The 20,209-nt window shown below is 34.3% G+C and overlaps 2 protein-coding genes across 2 annotated transcripts; both read left to right on the forward strand.

Annotated features, from left to right (window-relative positions):
• The first annotated feature begins 1,048 nt into the window (after nt 1-1,048).
• Nucleotides 1,049-9,180, forward strand: LOC132549591 (dehydrogenase/reductase SDR family member on chromosome X-like). The gene is made up of 8 exons (XM_060213535.1): nt 1,049-1,152; nt 1,987-2,072; nt 2,659-2,869; nt 3,579-3,613; nt 3,803-4,003; nt 6,453-6,600; nt 7,747-7,873; nt 8,153-9,180. The coding sequence occupies exons 1-8, from the start codon at nt 1,077-1,079 to the stop codon at nt 8,241-8,243; spliced, it is 975 nt and encodes a 324-aa protein (XP_060069518.1). The 5' UTR covers nt 1,049-1,076; the 3' UTR covers nt 8,244-9,180.
• A 3,241-nt stretch (nt 9,181-12,421) lies between these two features.
• LOC132549631 (WW domain-containing oxidoreductase-like) lies at nt 12,422-17,955 on the forward strand. The gene is made up of 8 exons (XM_060213582.1): nt 12,422-12,497; nt 12,977-13,062; nt 14,509-14,719; nt 15,556-15,590; nt 15,837-16,031; nt 16,863-17,010; nt 17,226-17,352; nt 17,865-17,955. Exons 1-8 carry the CDS (start codon nt 12,422-12,424, stop codon nt 17,953-17,955), a joined length of 969 nt encoding a protein of 322 aa, XP_060069565.1.
• The last annotated feature ends 2,254 nt before the right edge of the window (nt 17,956-20,209 follow it).

Raw genomic sequence — 20,209 nt, forward strand, 5'->3', positions numbered from 1 at the left:
GTTAACCACTGCTTTCTGTAGCATTACGCAACCACAAATAACAAGTCAAAAATGATAATAAATAACAATATAAGACCAGCAGTGCCTTACTACTAGAATAAAAAAAGAAAAAAGGACTTCTTTTTCGTATGTCCTTTCTTGATTATGACATCCATTTGTATGTTTTCATGATTTTTTTTTCGGAAGGAACTAAAATGTTATCATGAACTGTTTGAATGAAAGCAGGTATACCTGTTATATCATCATAACTGATTCTTCTCATTTTAACGTTACATACCCATGAGTATGTTTATATAGGCACATCATAGTTTGATCTGGGGTCGTTTGAATCAAGAAGGACGATCATAACAATATACAACTCCAGTTCCGCCGAAGAAGGTCAGTAAATGACACAGTTGATCTCGATAATGTAATCTTAAAAGCTGAAACGGTGAAAAAAAACATACTAAATGTTACTATATACAATAAAGAATTCTGAGACTACGAACGAATGCGACAGGACATAATCATCATTAATTACGTCAGTTCGACGTATTTGGAACATTCAATGAATGCATGTCGTCTAAATTGAGAATGTTTACTTGAATTAGTATTAGAATATATAAATTACAATTACCTAACTTATGTGACGCAAAGCCAAATCACGAAAACAGCGTTAACTTTACAATGTTCTTTATCATACATAAAAGTGGTGTCGGTCAAAACCTTATCATAGATACTTTGAAATTTTTTAGAGCATTGAGCGGATTAATAAACGTGCCATGACCTCACGTAGGTTTAAGTAGAATGTTACCAACCAAAGACATTGCATAATTGTATAATGGATATTTAACACTTGAAGAGTGATGGTTAATCTAGCTTTTGAGTGTTAAACAACAAACGTTCAGATAGCTTCTGTGTACTGCATTTGTTGTGTTATCTGCAACAATGCATATTTTAATTTTTTTTCTGCTCCGTCTGATATTACATAACTAATGTGTAGGTAACATCACGTGATTATAGGCTGTAAATAGCATTGACTTATGTCCGAGTCCTAAGGAAGTTTATTTGAAGGGCGGAGAAATATCATCGTCGGGATGGGATCCAGTATCTCCTTCCCTCGGGTGTCCATTCCAACAGATAATATTTTCGTTGTTACAGGAGGAAATACAGGTAGTTATGGTATATGACAGCAGATTGTGGTATTGTGCTATATATAGCTTATAATGCGATTCATACCCTTTGCTTGTCAAATCCTTTGATGAAGTGGCCTAAGATATATCAGTACCATTTGAATGATTTATTTGCATTATGGTAGTAATTACGATATGTATGGCAATAATCAATTGGAGAGCGTATGGCGTACGTTATAAATAGAACACTTATTCTAGAGAATCTCGATACGTATAACAGTAGCTAAAAATAAAGAAACAGTGTACACAAAGAATAGCTAGACATCTAGGATAGCTTGATATATGCTCATAAAATGGAAGTCAGTACATGAAGTATTAATTAACACCAACATTAAGTATAAGCATCTTTTCTGTTCTATATATGATAATTGTCTGTCTTCTGCTTCTTCTTGAGCGAGAGCAAATGTATTACGTGGTAACACGACTTTAAGAGTTTTCGTGCAACGCTATTAGTTTCCTTTGTTTTAAACTGACATTGGATAGTCGTAACTCGTTTTGTTGACAGACGTAACAATATCTATTTCAAACTTAAATAATATTTACATAGAAACAAATATGGGGCTAGTGACCTCTCCTTCTATATCAAGTAATTGGTGCAGATATATCTTATCCCCCAATCCCCCCATCCCCACCCCCATCCCCACCACTACCCTTCTGGAACTTTTGAACTCTGTATTCTTAGACGGTAGATTTGAAATGTATTTTTTTATTACTGAATCCTTCGTAATACATGTATATGCAATCTTCTCTGGACATGAATGAAACACGCAGTACAAAGAATTGTTATTCGACATATTTGCATTCGATATTTCAGGTATAGGCTATCATACTGCTAAATGGCTAGCCATGATGGGAGGTACCGTTATCATTGCGTGTAGATCGGAGGAGAGGGCTAAAAAGGTAAAATATCAATTTGAAAAATGTATAAGGTACCGATATATTCATGAACTTATATCTTAGATATTTATTTAATAAATTTTTGAATTCGATGACTTATTAGATATACACCACGAAACAAAGTCTTATTATTAAACCTGTCTATCAAGTGCAAAGATGATAATGATTGTAATTTTTAGTTTTCAATTATTACTTCTTTTTAATCCGTTCATAAAGTAGGAATACCCTGTAAATGTAAACATATGATTTTTATCTTGTAAATATTTCATTCGAAATACAGCTTGTTATCTATTGATGCACGAATACATTTTGTCATCGAACAATTGAGTTTTTCCCAGATGTTAACTGAAATTTTCTTATTAGTATCACTTTGAAAATGAGAACCATTTGCAAAATATTTCATGAAAACGAGCGGGTTCAACAGAAATATTTTCATAGAATGGACAATGCAAAATATCCACAAGAAAAAACGTTGATATCTAAAACTATTCTTATGCTATAGATAACAGCTCTTACAGAAAAACAGTTTATCCTGTTAAAAAAGTAAATAAAAAGTAATTGAAACTAGATGTACCATGTATTGTTTTAGGCTATACAACAAATGAACCAGGAATTCGCAGAGGAAAAACGAAAGAAGACAACTGGAGTCGTTGACTATGATCAACTGAATCTTGAATTCATGCATCTAGATTGCAGTTCACTAAAATCAGTGGTGAATTTCGTTCAGGCGTACAAATCGTCGGGCAGGAAGCTACATAAGTTGATATGTAACGCTGGTATTGGCTTTCAGGACAAGTTATGTAAGTGTGATATAGACATGAAATGCTTTTTCACTTATATAATCGGTATACAGTGTGCAATAATACAACCAGGCGTCAAATAGGTATATTAAAAAAAATTAAAATGTTTTAATAAGTAGATTAGGAATAAGGCAGTGTACAGAAGGGTGCGTTTAGTACCATATCAAATTTGACCAAATGCAAAAGATGTTATAATATCTAAATGTGTGAATATGTACATGTACATGAAATTTGGTTCAGTTTACAATTTTGAGAAATTATTGATTTCAAACAACTGAATTACACGGTTGCAGCACCTTCCTCAGTCATTTCCTAAACTTTTCCAAAACTTAACACCTTAGCATTGTTGACGAGTCCTAGTCACAACATCTGTATGATGCAGTTAATTTTGTGTTTTAGTTATACTGTATTTGATTCTAAACTATTATGTGTTATTCATTTGCGTATATTTCATACAATTCTGAGTTATTTAAACTGGATTTTATGATACATTTGTATATTATAGATTTATTTATTAAAGAAATGTATACAATACGGGTTTTTTATGATGCATTTTATATCCTGAGTGTTTTTAATTTGGAGGTAACTGGTATACTGCTTTAAGTGATGAGTTGATTATACTCATATCGATTTCACTTTTGTCTCTTTGAGTAATGTGTCCTTATATACAGTGCATGTATTTATCAGAAATGAGGTATGTATTTTTCAGCTCACACAGAAGATGGTCATGAGCAGATTTTTCAGGTAAAGAGGAAAAGGAAAAAATTAAATTGATAAAAGTTTTAAACAATTTCGCATTAGAAATTTCGTGATCATTTGGGTATATCACGCAAAGTATTTGATCCATATGCGATTTTTAAAATTTCATGTTCCGTTACGATGAAATTGATATCACTGCAATATATCAAAACAATTAATGTTTATATCACTTAGGTGAATTACCTAAGTCAGTTCCTGTTGGTGTCTCTTCTGCTGCCGGTAATGAAAGCATCCGGTACTGACTGCAGAATAGTACTGGTTTCTAGCATAGCCCATGAACATGCTCGCTTTGATCCTAATGACATTGAAGGAAAGAAGTATTCGGAACCAAAGTATGACGCCACGGCATTATACTGCAGATCGAAACTTTACCAGGTAGGTAACACTATTATGACGTACTGTATGGGAAAGTATGGACTAGGGCACAGTTATACAAATTGTGTTTCATTGATTATTTCATAATAACCATGATTCACATGTTCTCCTCAAAACAAAAAAGTGAAATAAACTTTCCGAAAGCGAGAACAAACACTTCATTCTGAAAGTTGTGCTTTTCATTAACTAGTTGTTTTATAATTACCCTGATTCACATGATCTCGTAAAAGCATAAAGTAATACATTGTTTTGGAAGCGAGAACAAACCCGTCTTATTTTGAAGTTCACTTAAAACACACACATTCATCGATGTACGTTTCAAGCTATATTTTAAAACCATTTTGATATAACTATTGCATGGTTCCGATATCAAGCTAACATGGAACTTTACGGAAAGAAAATGCGTCATATATGTATGATGGCTGATTTCTGCCATTTTGTTGTTTCGTTTTGTCGACCCGACATAACGATATTATCGTTTTTTCGCCAACGCGAAATAACGTAAACTTGATGTCGCTAATTAACTTCGCCCCGCTAATTATCGTTTTTTCGCCGTGACAAAACGAACATTATCGTCTTTTCGCCCAGCTGATTAAGCTAAGGAAATCAAAAGGATACCATTGCCATTGTCTCTTCTCAAAAGGCTGGTGTAGCTGCTCAGCTCCGCCATTTTAAATGTCTAGGTTCTATTATCCTTCTAACCGGAATACAAGAAGACGATAATTATCGTTTTGTCGCGGCGAAAAGACGATAAGTAGCGGGGCGAAAAGACGATAATTATCGTTTTGTCGGTGCGAAAAAACGATAATTAGAATTAGAATAACTAAAAACGGTGAATACCATACCACTTGTAGTTCATTAATCTGATGAATTCGTCTCGCCAAAGTAATAGTAGGACAAGTTTTATTAACAACGATGAAATATGACGAATGTAAAACATATATCAATGTTCTGATACAATTGATGAAGAAGTTGGGCGCATCTTAACATATTCGTGTACAGCTGTATGAACTATATATAATCAATGGATAAAGAAACGCAGATTGACATTATTTCCAATATCTTGCAAACGCGTTGTTCAAAAACAATGACAAACGGTCAAGCGGCTCTTTTGGTTACAGTACATGTGGTCCTGTATCGAATGTTTCATTATTGACGATGTCTTCCGGGGAAAGCACGAAACGGGAACATCTCGTGCACAACAGTGTTATGATATTGTGACACTGCTCGTCATAACATTAAGAAGTTTTTATAGAGCAACATCCTTTTCCGTTATTTTGATTTATTTCTGATAGCATTGAACAATGACACGGCTGACGGAAGTTCAGAGGGGTCAGGTTGCCATTTCGGTGTCCATATTTGCACTATAGAAACTGGATGGGTTACTGACAGACCCAGGTCTGGGCGTCCACGCGTGACGTCACAACGTCAGGACAGGTTTATTTGTCTCGCACATTTGTGCAATTGGCACCTTACTGCCGCTGAATCTTCCCTTCATACCATAGGTACTCATAACCGTCATATCCATGCATAAACTGTAAGGAAACGATTGCGGAAAGTTGGTCTGCGAGCATATCACCCGTTTGTAGGTCTGTCACTTACCGCTGCTCGTCGCAAGCTTCGTATGGCTTGGGTGGCGACTTATACCCCAAGAATATTACCATTGTGGCAGTGGCGACAGGTCTTTTTTCTGATGAGTCCCGGTTCACCCTGTTTAAGATGACGTTCCACGTCATGTATACCGGCGTCGTGGAGAACGTTTTGCCGACTGCTGCGTAGTAGAGAGGATATGTTTGGGGATGGATCGGTTACGGTGTGGGGAGGAATATCACATGGAGTTAAATCACCACTGTTTGCGGTAGCTGGTAATTTAACTGTCGCTAGGTATAGAGATGAGATCTTCCGTTCCAATGTTAACCCATTATTGAAACAAAGCAACCTCAGGTTCCTGCAGGACCAGCTCGGCCTTATGTAGCGAGGATCTGTCGCGACTTTCTCACTAACAACAATATACACCCACTGGACCGGCCGCCATACAGCCCCGATCTATCCCCTATTGAACACTTGTTGGACTAGCTGAATAGACAGATTCGACTACACAAACCTCCCCCTGTTACTCTGGCCAAACTAAGAGCAGCGGTCTTGGAAGAATGGACCACCATCCTAATGAGGAGGATAAACTCATTCATGAACACAGTGCTATGGATAGAGAGACCGGTATTGACTAGCCAGCTCCCACAATCAGTCAATTCCGATTACATATTACAGAGTTCTCTTTCAATTCCCTTCAATTTTGCAATTTGCAGTTTATTCTGTATGGATTAATCTTCATTCTTACTTAGAAGTATTGAGCATTACACTCGATGTCATGCCTAGAATCATCTTCATCAAGTTTACCTTGCGTTTCATTTTCTCTTGAGTATTTATGAAGACAACTGATCTGATTTAGGTAATGCAGATGTACCGGTTGAATCAGGCCATCAAAGACACTGATGTAACTGCCTTATCCCTACATCCAGGCATCGTCCGAACGCCCCTCCTTGCTACTTTCAGAAGGGGATCCACAAGGGTTTTAATGGCCTGCTTAGATTGTATTGGTAAGAAATTGAAATTTGATTTGTTTAACTCTCTGAATTATCACAGATTTTTAAACAGTGTAAACAATACGTCCCGTCTCTAGAAAGTCTTCCCAACATGCCGAATGATTTAGCCAATCATGTGACGGGAAAAGGTTGTATTTGTTATGTGTTTATATACCTTTAAGTCGTTTTACACGAAATGAGGATATAACTGCAACTTTCCTATGCAAAACGATAGGATAGGACATAGGAGTACAAAGCAATTTGTTAAATAAAGGAGTTGAAATTAGCATATTTAAAATAATGTTTTATAATAAAATGTCGTCTTGTAATTAACAACATGATAGCCTACTCGGAAACAAGTCAAACGATATAACAGACAAGAAAATACCAACTTAATTATAATCCAATCTCAAATTAAAAAAAACTTCAGCAAAATATGAACAAAAGAAAGATTTACAAACGCAGTTGGAGAAAAAGAAAATGTGTTCTGGAAGAGTAAGTATTTCGTTACGTCGACGACATCCGCTTTGAAAACCTTTGTCAATCAAAGTAAGTAATGTCACACTCTCAAATAAGAACAAGGAATACAACAACGGAACCACCAGGCAACGTAACGAACATCAAACACGTCCAGTTTCATAATGCACAAAGAAAAAAAATATTTCTCGATAAAATCAGTATGACGACCGCAAAACTTTCCGATAATTTTATCAACCTGCAGCTTTTGAAACATGTTCTACGAGTTTGTCCGTCAGTTGAGAATTATTGTACGAAAATCATGATAATGGGAACATTTCCTTGAATATCGAATTATCTGCGCCATGTAAACAAAATATGTTGGAGAGGCAGGAAGGATACAATTTGGAAATGGAAAATTCACTATAAGAAAATTGAAATCCTCACGTTAATCATACAGCGTGGTGGGGAGCTGCCCATGTTGGTTGTAGGAAAAGTTCGCGATAAGCGGCTAATTTTGAAGAGTCTTTGGTGTCTTTGATTTCCATTTCTGGTTGATATATACGACGGAGATTGTACAAAGACGTCATCAATATAAGAAGTGCTAACAACTATTTGATTTGATGCAATATTATCATTATAACTATTATTCTTTGATATTTGTTAACTTTTCCATAAATCATTTATTTGATTTCACCAACAAAGGCACGTCCAAGAGTCCGTTTGAAGGAGCATGGACCTCACTTAATGCGGCTATTAATCCGGAGCTGGCTGGAGTACGAGATGTCTATTTCTCCGAGTGCAGACCAAAAGAACCGATAACAGCTGCCAAGTAAGTCTGGATTGGTTAAAATTTGCAGTAAAACATATCTGTGCATATACATATGTTCTTAAAGGTCGCTAGGGATAAAAGGACCTCTATTAGTTGCTGTCTTTGTGTTGTTATGGAAACAGTTATAAGAATTAAGTAACTTTTTTCTGTACCTAATGATAATGTTATACATCTAGTAAAATGAATAAACCAATATAGAATGTAGTCATTCAGAAAAAAAGAAGACTACCGATACGATTTCAAAAGATGACTGATGATATAAATATTGTTTGTTCGCAGAAACAAAGCATCCCAGGACGCTCTTTGGGATCACACTCTGGAATGTCTCAAAGACTATCTCCCAGAGGACATTCTTAGAGAACTAAAATAATATCTCTTAAAGGAGAAAACCTGAAGGACGATATCAATCAGAAGAAAAAGTCTGTCGTGATCTGAAAAAAAGAAAATGAGTTTGCTAGGTTTAGCATTATGACTACATAATATATATCATAAACGTATGTTATAATCAGAGATGCCGATTGAATTCATTATAACCTAGTGTCGTGAAAAAAAATTTCGAGAACTACTCATGCCATGGGATTCATATATTCAAATATTATGACTTTACTAGTTTAACACTGGTGCTAATTGTTAACTTTATCATAATGTCTTTTATGTATACAATGTACAATCATTTTGTTCTATTCATGGACTGTTTAAAACTGACAAAAGATCTGAGGTAATGATATGCTATTTATAGTCTTTTTCATATTACAACAGCAACAGTAAACATGCAGATTATATATCTATATAAATGTATAACACGACGATCTGTACATATTATATTGTGTGATTTCATTATATAGAGTAAATGTAAGTTAAAAATACCTTTTATTAAAATTGACGTATCTATTTTGTTGATACATTATTAATTCTATGGAACAGGAAAAAATAACCTAAATGAATTTCACCAATTTGCATCTCTAGTAACGCTGTTTTAAATCCATTCCTCAGTAAACCGAAATACATGCCTTCGACTCTTGGCCATTATTACTTAATTTACTTAATTTGATGGAAACTATAGTGTACTGTTTACATCAACATATTATATCAATGAACGTAGAGAGGGTAATTCTGGCGAATTCATCAATATGCTATCTCATTGTGCCCATTTTTTGTAGTTCACATGAAATACAAAAAAGGAGCATATTATGTGTATTGATATGGTACTTCACAGACCATCTCAGGAATTATCACGCCACACTTAGTTCATATGTAGTACATACTTGTAACAAATAAATAAAAAAAAACCCAGAAATATATGTTTTTTACCCAAGAATCGTATTGTTGATTTTTATTTATCAATCATGTAAAAAGTCACTAAAAGTCACTATAACACATATGGCAAGAATTATAATGCAGCTGTGGTAGCGCACAATGCACCAAAACCATCGTGCACAAACAGGTCTAAACCGTATCGTGTGCACAACTGCGCTATAGGATCGCACATTTTGTGCGGTTGGGTAAATATGGTTGGCTTATATTACGGATTGAAAATTAAACGGAAGTTATTACTAAATAGCGATCGCATGAACATTAAAATTGATCGGTGATTATAAAAATAATTTTCAATTCGACAGTTTTCGAAATAACACTGGACATGCATTAATTAGTCGTATCGTGTGTAGTTTCACGCCTCAGATCATGGCCAGTAGTGATGCACCAGGCAACAAAAGTTTACCTGCATACGGTTGTTTACGTGACAGACGAGATCCGTCCCGGCTGGATTTATCTCTGTATATATTTGTTGTTTATAAAATGAATGAAAAAAAAAATGAGAATAACGTAGAAGTAATGAAGATAACATTTCCTTGCTGACGGTATTATATTTTAAATTATTCATTGCTGTGACATAAAGAGATGTCCATTTAACGTTTATATATATAACGTGTGTCCGTACACTAAAGCTGACCACGCGTGGCACTTTGTACACAAAATACTTAAACTTACGAGTGTAGCTAACTATTCAGCGTGTATCTGATATATCTACAAGTGCCCTACCTATATATTAATGGCTTAATTAGGAAATATACTTAGCTGTACTCTAATATATTTAGAAAATAAATAAACCCTATCTCATACCTATTCATAAGTCATTTCTACATTAATATCAACCACGATTGAATCGCACATCTGTGCGATAGAACCACACAAATGTGCGAAAGCTTATTTTGTCCAGTTTTTCTGTTGTGCATACATCGTGCAGACATCGTGTAACGCTGTGCTATCCCACAACTGTACAAAGGCTCTAAGTATATATAATATGTGATTTACCTAGGCACATCATGGAGATTCTAATTATACAGTTTAAAGGTAAAGACATCAGAATGAAGGTACACATATAGATAACCCATATAGGTAGCATCATTTTGATACACAAGGGATTTTGTTTTAAAGTAGTTCTACATCCTTCTACAAGTCCTAGAAAATTTACTGTTAAACAGTGCGAATACAGTGTTCCTGTAAGCCTTCTTGTGATAAGATGGAACTGATATCGAATCTATAGTGAACGGCTGAAATAGAGTTTTTTTCCAGTTTACTTGAAGTGCCGCTGCTTCTTATAACTGGTAGTGTGGTTCGTTTGAATATGATCATGTGATAAATGTGTTATATCTACGTAGTTTGATTTTGAATTGTCCAGGAATAATTCCACCAATTTGTTTGTCCGAACTGAGCACAGAAAAAAAAAATTAATGTCGAGAATATTTTTTTAAAATCCAGAAATTTGCACTTTAATCAGGAACTGTTACTTTAAAAACTCTGGTATCTTTAGACAAGGGTACAGAACCAAAGGCCTTCCTTAGAGAGGCAAATACTCTACTTTAGGCTAGAAGTATGGCAGTGCCACATGAATAATTAAAAAGAAGAAGAAGAAAAAAACCAATTCTTTAGAAAGAGAAGAACAAGAACAGACCGTCTTTTACAAATCATGCACTGTATAAAATAGGTAAAATTTTGACGCCTTATCTACAGGACCACTGCAAGCTAGAAACCATGATTAGGTCATTTCACACTAAATATTATTTCCCTGGATCATTAATGTAACATAATTCAAAAATTTGAACCAACATTTAAAAGTCCAATTGAACTACTTGTTAAAAACTCAACAATTCCGGTGTGTCAAAATTTCAAATAGTATTTAAATATAAAGTTTATCTAGTTGAATCAGATCGTGCTGCTTCTTGACACAAGAATAAAAGAAATACAGTTACATGGCCAATGTCTTACCAATTCCATAATGATTTCTTTTGTGTAATGTTAATGTCCCTACATATTATTTCAAAATATACATATGTTAGTATTATTACTTTTTTCATGACATTCTGGACAAAATATTGCCGATGACTTGCGTAAATTTGTGGTGGCAAAATCTAGATCTTTGTTTATTTGTTGAACATAAATTATTATACATTTTCATTAAAGTCCCTCCATCCTTGTTCATTCCCCAAGCATTCAACACCGAGTTCGACCCCGGAAAAAACAGACAGTACCCAACCAAAGATGCCATGTCCTTTTTAGAATTGCATAGAACAACCAGGACATATGTCAAACCAGGAACAATGAATTCTTGATATAAGGTTATACCGAGGCAGCTAATGGTCACGAGTGATCATTTATGCAAGGTCTTTTTCTGAAAGAGTAGTTTAACTATCAGCTGACTTTTAAGATTTATTTCATAAATACCGAACTTCAAATATATTGTCCATGAAGCATCTCTTAACTTATGATTTTTTAGCGACTAAGAGTAATTTAGACTATCTATATATGTTTCATGTTTAGATTTAAACTACTTTGATGTGACTTTCTTAATGACACTATAATTTAATGATATTGTGCTCACCTTAGATTTACGAATGCATGTTACAGGACAATATCATTATTAATTATGTAAATATATGACGTATTTGGAACATTCGATAAATGCATATCGTCTAAATCGATTATGTTTACTTGAATAAGTATTAGAAGATATGAACAACAATTACCTAAATTATGTGATGTTTAAACTCAATCTCACGAAGAAAGTGTCTTATTACAATGTTCTTTATAGCTTAGTGTCAGTCGAAACCTAATAGATATTTGAACATATTTTAGAGAATTGAGCGGATTAATAAATGTGTCTTGACCATTACCTCACGTAGGCTTAAGTAGAATGTGACCAACCAAAGACATTGCATTCAATATACAATGAATATTTAACGCTTGAAGAGTGTTGATCAAGCGAGCATTTAATTGTTTAACAACAAAGAGTCGAGACGCTAACCTTACTATCCTAAGATGGCCTAGTTCCGTGAACTACATTTGCAGTGTCATTTGCAACAATGCATGCTTTAACTATTATCTGCTCCGCCGGATCTAAACTAATGAATAGACGGATTGAATAACACATTTACCTAGTTGCTATCGTTCTTGTGTTGCCGGTAGCATCACGTGACTAAAGGATATAAATGACATTGACTTTATGCCCGGGTCTTACTTAAGTAAGGGCGGAGAAGAATCATCGACGGAATGGGATCCACTCCCTCCTTCCCTCGGGTGTTCATTCCCAAAGATAACATTTTCGTGGTTACAGGAGGAAATGCAGGTGATTATAAGTTATGAATCAGCAAATATGCACATACTTCTAAATAAATAACTCTCACTTTGTTATATCATATATAATAGTTTGTTTTTATGAAAATTACCCACATTTGGGAATCAGCAAATCTAGAGTAATAACAGCTCTCTAGAATTATCACATTGTTTTTGTTATGCTGGTTATATCCAGTGATGTAATTGATGAAATTGCATACCGTGTTACGATGATATCTCGCTACTCCAGATGGGATAGCGTCATCATTTTACCTAGCGTAACAATGTCAAAAAATGATCATGCTGATGAAAAGGTTTAATAGCAATTCTCAATTTGTTGCTGTTTTAAGCCTCATGCTGATCTGCCCAGCTCTTACACTCGGGTTGGGATATTCCTTTCTACAACAGTCTTATATATAAGACTCTTTAATCTTATTGTTGTGATTGTTGTAGTTGCTTTCAATAACATCGCCTCCTTTTATTTATGTTCAGGTATCGGCTACCATACTGCTAAATGGCTAGCTATGATGGGAGGTACCGTTATCATAGCGTGCAGATCTGAGGAGAGAGCTAACCGGGTAAATATGATTTAAAAAAACAATTCATGTATGTTTTGTATTGTTTAAAATCAAATTAGCTGATATAAGAAAATCACAAAATTTATTGATTAATTGGTCTATTTATCTTCCTGTCTAGAATAGGACTTTCTTGTCTTTTGTACAAGCTTCTCTACGAAACACCAAAAACGCATTTGAAAGACAACCATTGTATCAATTTTGAAAGTCAACCATCATATCTATTTTGATAGTCAACCACTGTATCTATTTTGCTAGTCAACCACTGTATCCATTTTGATAGTCAACCAATGCATCAATTTTGAAAGTCAACCACTATATCTATTTTGATAGTCAACCACTGTATCTATTTTGCTAGTCAACCACTGTATCAATTTTGAAAGTCAACCACTGTATCTATTTTGCTAGTCATCCACTGTATCAATTTTGATAGTCAACCACTGTATCTATTTTGAAACTTTATCAGAACGTTTATTTCAAAATATTGATTTAAGTGCATATATGTGCATTTTATACTGATAAGAGGAAAACGCGTCATTGAATACGCCCTGGCATAGATAATGAATACCGCGTCTTCAACATTCTTGACTCAGGTGTATAACCTGCATAGCATGACATTGAAGGATTAATAGAGCATGAATCTTGATTGTAACTGTTTAACTTCATGAACCCAGCAAGGTTGTCGTACTCAGATCTGAGGACAAAGTATTTGGTTATAGGATCTTAAGATGAAAGAGAGTTTCCTTAGACTTAGGGACAAAGGATGTCTTTCACAAATTTTATTATTCAATTCCTATGACATCCTAGGACGTGGAGTATCTTTTTGAGATTGGAAGGTTTTAGGGCCTCGAAGTCTATTCTTATGACATATATTTAGTTTTCAGTTTTTTTTTAAAAATTATTGATAAAAAATACTAAGCTCAAATTAAATAAAACTAGTACAGAAATATGAACAATAGAAAGATTAACAAGGAGACTCAAGCAAAAGGACAAGGAGAATAGACCAGTTTTTGGTGCATTGTGCGTTATCACAACTGTGTTAAATTCTTGGTGGATTCGAATCATCATCCGGTCGATTAACTGCACAATTTGTATAATTAGCAGTGTGCAAAATCTACATTGAGTTTTCAGCTTATCGAAGTTCTTTGCTTAAATTCGTTATATGTTATATATAAGTACCTGATTTTGCAATGATAACGCGTATATTATCTGCTATTTTTTCAACCCAATAATAGGAACATCAAATATACAAAGACAATCCTCAGAAATAAAAATATTATCATTATATATATCTTAAATTCAAAATATTACAGATTGTGAAATAATTTCCTGCAAATAAAGAAATTTGAAATAACTTATATCTGACAAGAATCAACAGTTCATTGTGAAATTTGGAAATACGTAAATTTTGAAGAGTTGTAAACCTTTTTATATGATATCTTGTTTCAGGCGATACAGCAGATGAACGAGGAATTCTCAGAAGAAAAACGGAAGAAGACTGACGGAATAGTAGACTACGACCAGCTGAATGTTGAATTCATGACTCTAGATTGCAATTCATTCAAATCAGTGATGAGTTTTGTTGAATCTTTCAAATCATCAGGAAGGAAGCTTCACAAGCTTATTTGTAACGCTGGTTTAGGCCTACAAGATAACTTAGGTAAGTTTCCTTTATACTAAGATTTTGTTACAGAACTTTCATACATCATTTTATAATAATACAAACTATGATGTAGTATAGTACTGTAAATCACTTAGTTTTCGGGAATATTTCGTGAGCTTACCCCTTCACACATATTCGCAAATACATGACTTCGCGAATGCTGATCTAGCAATGATTTTAAATTCACGAATGATGCAGTCTGCGAGACTCCGATATCGGTAATCGAGTGAAAAAGGATGCAAAGTTATTTTTTGTACAAATAAATGAGAGGTATTTGAATTGCGAAAATAAATTCCACTTGAAATATAAGTGATTTACAGTATATACCAAGTGTCTGACATAGTTTTTGACAGCTTGGCATAACTACACATAACGTGTGAGGACCATTGAAATATTTCACTGATTACACTCATCTTTACATTATGTATGTTGTATGTGTAGATGTCCATGTGAGATATTATATGAATTGTAAAGCAAGGAAAAAAACCTCTTTTTCTTTCTTTCTAATGTATCAATTTCGAATATATAAAAAAATACCAGCAACTTCTATTGTAGTGACAGATTTACATTGATAAAGGAGGATTTGTGTTATACACATCATGTACCTAAGCCTTACTACAATAAACTAAGATAGCAATCGTTTCTATATGCAATCCATCCTTAGGAAATGCAAGACATATGCATGTAATGGTATATAAATTACAACACTACCAGAATTTAAAGTCACTGGGCGAATCGTACCAAACTCTTACAAAATACGAATTTAGTTTATTTGATAACATACGTTACAGTATCCTACTTACGTATTATAAAACAAATTTGCTTTTTTGTAGCATACACAGAGGATGGTCACGAACTGGTCTTTCAGGTAACATATATGAATTATGTCAAATAAACAAGTAAAACAAGAGGCAAATATACACTGCAATATAATGGTCATATTCTTCTAAATATATAATTTCCCATTGTATGCCAGTTCATCATAAACCCTGGTTACAGGGAGGCTGTGGTTTGGTCTTTCTTATATAAAAAATAATTGAACTAATACCAATACTTCGTTTTATTCAAAAGTGATTAAGATGTTGCAGATGTTCTAACGTACATTTCTTTTTAGGTGAACTATCTGAGCCAGTTCTTGCTTATTTCTCATCTTCTACCGGTGATGAAAGCATCCGGTCCTGATTGCAGGATAGTACTTGTATCTAGCGATATCCATAGGAATTGTCATGTTGATCCTGAGGATATTGAAGGAAAGAAAGAGCGCAAATATGACACATTTGAATTATACTGTAGATCAAAAGCTTACCAGGTAAATGTAGCTTTCAGGCTGTACCATATTTACAGGTTTTGACATTATTTTATCATTATTGTTACGAGTTCTTTTACTTCAATGACAGTACGTCCACAACTAATTACTGCTAAATACTGGTGTTAAAGTTCTGGCATAAAAGGTTCAGATGTACTGAATCACTTGTGCTTTCCCATATTGAAAAAAATACATTGTTATCAAGAACCAGTGTTTGAATTGAGGAATTGCACAAAAGACACACAAATAAACGTCATCCTGAGACATAAAATCATATCAAATCGTATAAAAATGTAGAATTCGGAAGAGGCGGTAAGGAATATGGAAATAGGTCACAGGAGTTAAAACATCGACGGGGAGGGATTTCATTCACTGGTCATGTAGTTTTACTTTTTATTAATATTTTGTTAATGCTTCCTTTGAATTGTTAGTGTGCATCATCACTTTTTTGTTGGATGACACCGATACTTTGTCTCTTTGAGGTCATGTTGAAAATTGATAAGAATCTTCACTTTTGACATACTCCTTACGAAAATAAAAAGATTAACCTCTAGTTTCAGTTTTAAATACTACAATCTTTCTTAATAATACAAAAAGTTGCGTCACTGGGATAGGAATCGAGCTTTACGTCTGGTCTACGCTCACGTGACTAGTGTCCAGCGCAAATGCTGAGGTAAAGACTTCTACAGAGTTAGTGTACTCAAACGGTTGTTATTTTCGAGGGGATGTAGTTCGATCCCAAATATAGATATCTCAAAGTACTTCAAAATCAAAACAATAAAAAAAGAAACGAACCTCTCTGAAAGTATGATGAAACGATAAATCTACGTTTAGGTGATGCAGATGTATCGACTGAATGAGATCCTCAAGGACACTAATGTGACTGTCGCTTCACTGCATCCAGGAATCGTGAGAACAAATATCCTCGGTGGTTTCAGAAGGGGAATGTTAAAAGTTGTATTATCATGTATACAATGCTGTGGTAAGAATGACATTATCAAAACGGTGTTTTACGAATCTAATAATGATTTAGCAATTTGTTGGAATGAGATCTCACATTATTTATTGATATTTGTGACACAATTTGTTTACGGTTTTAAAGTGTTAATCAGTTATACAACGTGGACCGCAGACCGTGCTCTGCAGACAACTTGTGAGAAGATACCAATTGAAAGACTTTTGTTTTAATCTGTATAGGGGGAATCAAGACGCCATTCGAAGGATCGTGGACTTCCATAAATGCGGCCATTAATCCAGAACTTGCAGGTACACGGGATATATATTACGACAACTCTAAACCAAAGTCTACTTCATCAGCTTCAAGGTAAGATGGATTTTCACTATAGTATACATCACTTATGTCTCGTTCTTTCGCTAAATTGAGTCTCACATTATGAAATGGTTGTCTTTGTCAACTTTACTTTGGTACCCAGATGTATCGCTCAGAAGACAACTCAGTAGGGAGAAGAAATGTAATCACAGTACATAGAAACTAATTATTTGGGTCATGATGCGTCAAACTGTGTGCAATCAATAATTTTCATTTTCATAAATTTTAACTTTTCCAATCAAAATATCTTTTTTTCAAATCTGAATCACCTGATCAGATTATAAAAATAGTCAAGGTTCGTTGCAGCCAGAAATGACGTCATATAGGTAATGTAATATAAGTGAAAAACAAATCAAATCGAGAGCATTTTAAGCTCTTTTTTAAAATTAATCAATTACATAATAATGTAAAATAATTGATGAAGAAAGTAGAGTTATATCTCCTAGATATTCGACAACTGTCAATTTTACACGTGTGTGTTAATGAAAGTGTGCTTTTTCTCTTAGGAACCGATCGTACCAAAGGGCTGTCTGGGATTACTCCACAAATAGTTTGAAAGAGTACCTCTCAGACGACATCCTCCGGGAGCTAAAGTAGTGTTGTAAGGATTTGGATTACCGACACATTAATACACAAACGTGAGGGACTTGTTGGAAATGGAAACGAAGCGATTAGAACGCCATATAACCTGCCTTCATCTATGGTCTTTTGTCTATGATTTCTGAAGTCTTATAACACATCTTTTGTGTTACATATTTCTCATTTAAAAACAATAAAACACCAACATATCAGTATAATAGTAATCCGAACTCAAATTAAATAAAACTAAGGCAAAATATGAAAAAAGAATGATTTACATGGCGACTCTTGAAAAAGCACCACGAGAAAAAGACCATGTGTTCAGGAAGAGTAAGAGTCTTCTGCTTCAATGACTCTTCGATAAATTGAGCCTCGTATGGAAACAAAAACAAATCAGCGAACAGAGGGACACAATTAGTTGCCATAGTTATGTCAATGGTCTGTTAAAACAAAATCATATTTAAAATCTTAAACAATGAAGATAGAGTTTAGCAAATGTATAATTCAATGGTTTAAAACGTTTGTTCTCCGGTATACCAGATTTCCAGTTTAAGATTCGGAAATTTCATCACTTTCAGTGAACGAGAAATACATCGTGTCTTACACGGAAGCACCCGAAAGGTTCAGATTTGGCGTGAAACCTGGCTCGTACCTAACTGCATTAAAACTAGAAGATATGATATTTGTTTGAATATAATTCTGATTAAGTAAACACTTAAACGACACAATAACTATTGGTGGTAAAGAAGTTTTTTTTTCTTCTTTTCATTTCTTGTTTTTATGTTTTTGTTTTCAGAACAACACTCGCAACACGCAATAGGATTTACCACTTTGCAAAGTAAATTTTAAAAAGTCACAAAATGTCATACTCTTTTTCTTAATGAAAACAGTCTGATGTGACTTTCTTTCAAATATCATTGGTGTCTATTTTATTTATCACCAACCCATTTGTAAATCAGTACCGTTAGTTCAACAATCTTTCGATAAATAACAGACCTGTAACTTTTTTTTTTCTTTTTGAAAATAGATTTGAAATGTTCGGATATTATACCGAGATAAAACTTTTATGTCACGTTTTTCATTTTCAGTTCTTGACTACAACGATCATTCCCTTCTTGTTTGTCTCCTGAACCTGCCATATATTCCAGGGGAGATAACTCGTACGAAACTGCTTGAAATGAAACTTAATACTGATAAAGGATGGCAGACGGCAAACCAGTAAAATGACCTCAGAAACAGTACATAGAGAACAAAACGATGTTTTCCAGAAGGATAGGCGTATTCTGCGTCATTGACGACAACTGCCTATAAATCTTGGTCAGTCTGTAACTTTCTTAAACCTTGTTTATAACACCAAAATCACCGATCATAATAATGACTCATCTTACTTCATAACGTAAAAGAAAATGAGATATTTCCTATTGAGATGATGATGAAGATCACAAAACCTCCGCATGGTCTTAATCAAGCCGTCTCTTTCACAACCATTGACAGTTATAAGCTACATTCCACTGATATCCATATAACTTTACAAATTTCTTTATAGTTCTAAGTCTTTTAAATTATCCTGTATATATTCAACCCTTCAACGTGTCTATAGAAAAATGAAATCTATCAGAGAATTAGTAGTATACGGGAACATCGAAGATCAATTCATCTTCCGTGGAACCTCTTCTAAAGACCGCTCCAAGATTAAGACCACCTCGCTATCAAGATCACTTCATTTCAGTCCAAAAGATAAGATCTACATGACTTTGTATCTAATGTTTAAGACATTAAGACCCTATCATTGGTGTGAAAAAAAAAACCAGCTTTGCATTTACCTCACTAATCAGAATATTGGCCAGCCATAAAATTACTTGGTGTATACTTTATCATGTACAATATATATCTGCCAGGCGTTAGATCGCTTAGTGGAGAAGTTTGTATTTAAGGTACAATGTCAGGACAAGCGTGTGTTAGAAGTCCATCATACATGCATTTCTTTAATGACTGAAAATATAGAGGGAAAGTGGCCACGAGTGAATTTCGTCTCCCTGATCATACTCAGTATTTCTGTAATCTCGCAATTAAACCACAAAAAATCGAATCGTCACGCGCTCATCACACTTATCAGACATAAAGTGTACCTATGGCTATGCAAACATCGAGATCTATGGTTGATGTTTAAGAGTCTATCTTGTCATAAATCTATGTAGGTTTCTGCGAATATTGAGAACGAACCAAACATTTCATACGACTAAAAATGAAAAGGTAATTGTATATTATCGAC

Source organism: Ylistrum balloti, unplaced genomic scaffold (genome assembly GCF_031769215.1).
Source record: "Ylistrum balloti isolate Yb309-2 unplaced genomic scaffold, AGI_CSIRO_Ybal_v1 Utg369620, whole genome shotgun sequence".
NCBI classification, from domain to species: Eukaryota; Metazoa; Mollusca; class Bivalvia; order Pectinida; family Pectinidae; genus Ylistrum; species Ylistrum balloti.

What these genes read in the sequence shown, in the direction of transcription:
- LOC132549591 (XM_060213535.1), top strand. Translation starts at nt 1,077, where the DNA reads ATGGGATCCAGTATCTCCTTCCCTCGGGTGTCCATTCCAACAGATAAT. An exon ending in TGTTACAGGAGGAAATACAG is followed by an intron (nt 1,153 to 1,986) that starts GTAGTTATGGTA and finishes TCGATATTTCAG; the next exon opens with GTATAGGCTATCATACTGCT. An exon ending in GCAGATCGAAACTTTACCAG is followed by an intron (nt 4,004 to 6,452) that starts GTAGGTAACACT and finishes GATCTGATTTAG; the next exon opens with GTAATGCAGATGTACCGGTT.
- LOC132549631 (XM_060213582.1), top strand. Translation starts at nt 12,422, where the DNA reads ATGGGATCCACTCCCTCCTTCCCTCGGGTGTTCATTCCCAAAGATAAC. An exon ending in GTCACGAACTGGTCTTTCAG is followed by an intron (nt 15,591 to 15,836) that starts GTAACATATATG and finishes ATTTCTTTTTAG; the next exon opens with GTGAACTATCTGAGCCAGTT. An exon ending in GTAGATCAAAAGCTTACCAG is followed by an intron (nt 16,032 to 16,862) that starts GTAAATGTAGCT and finishes ATCTACGTTTAG; the next exon opens with GTGATGCAGATGTATCGACT.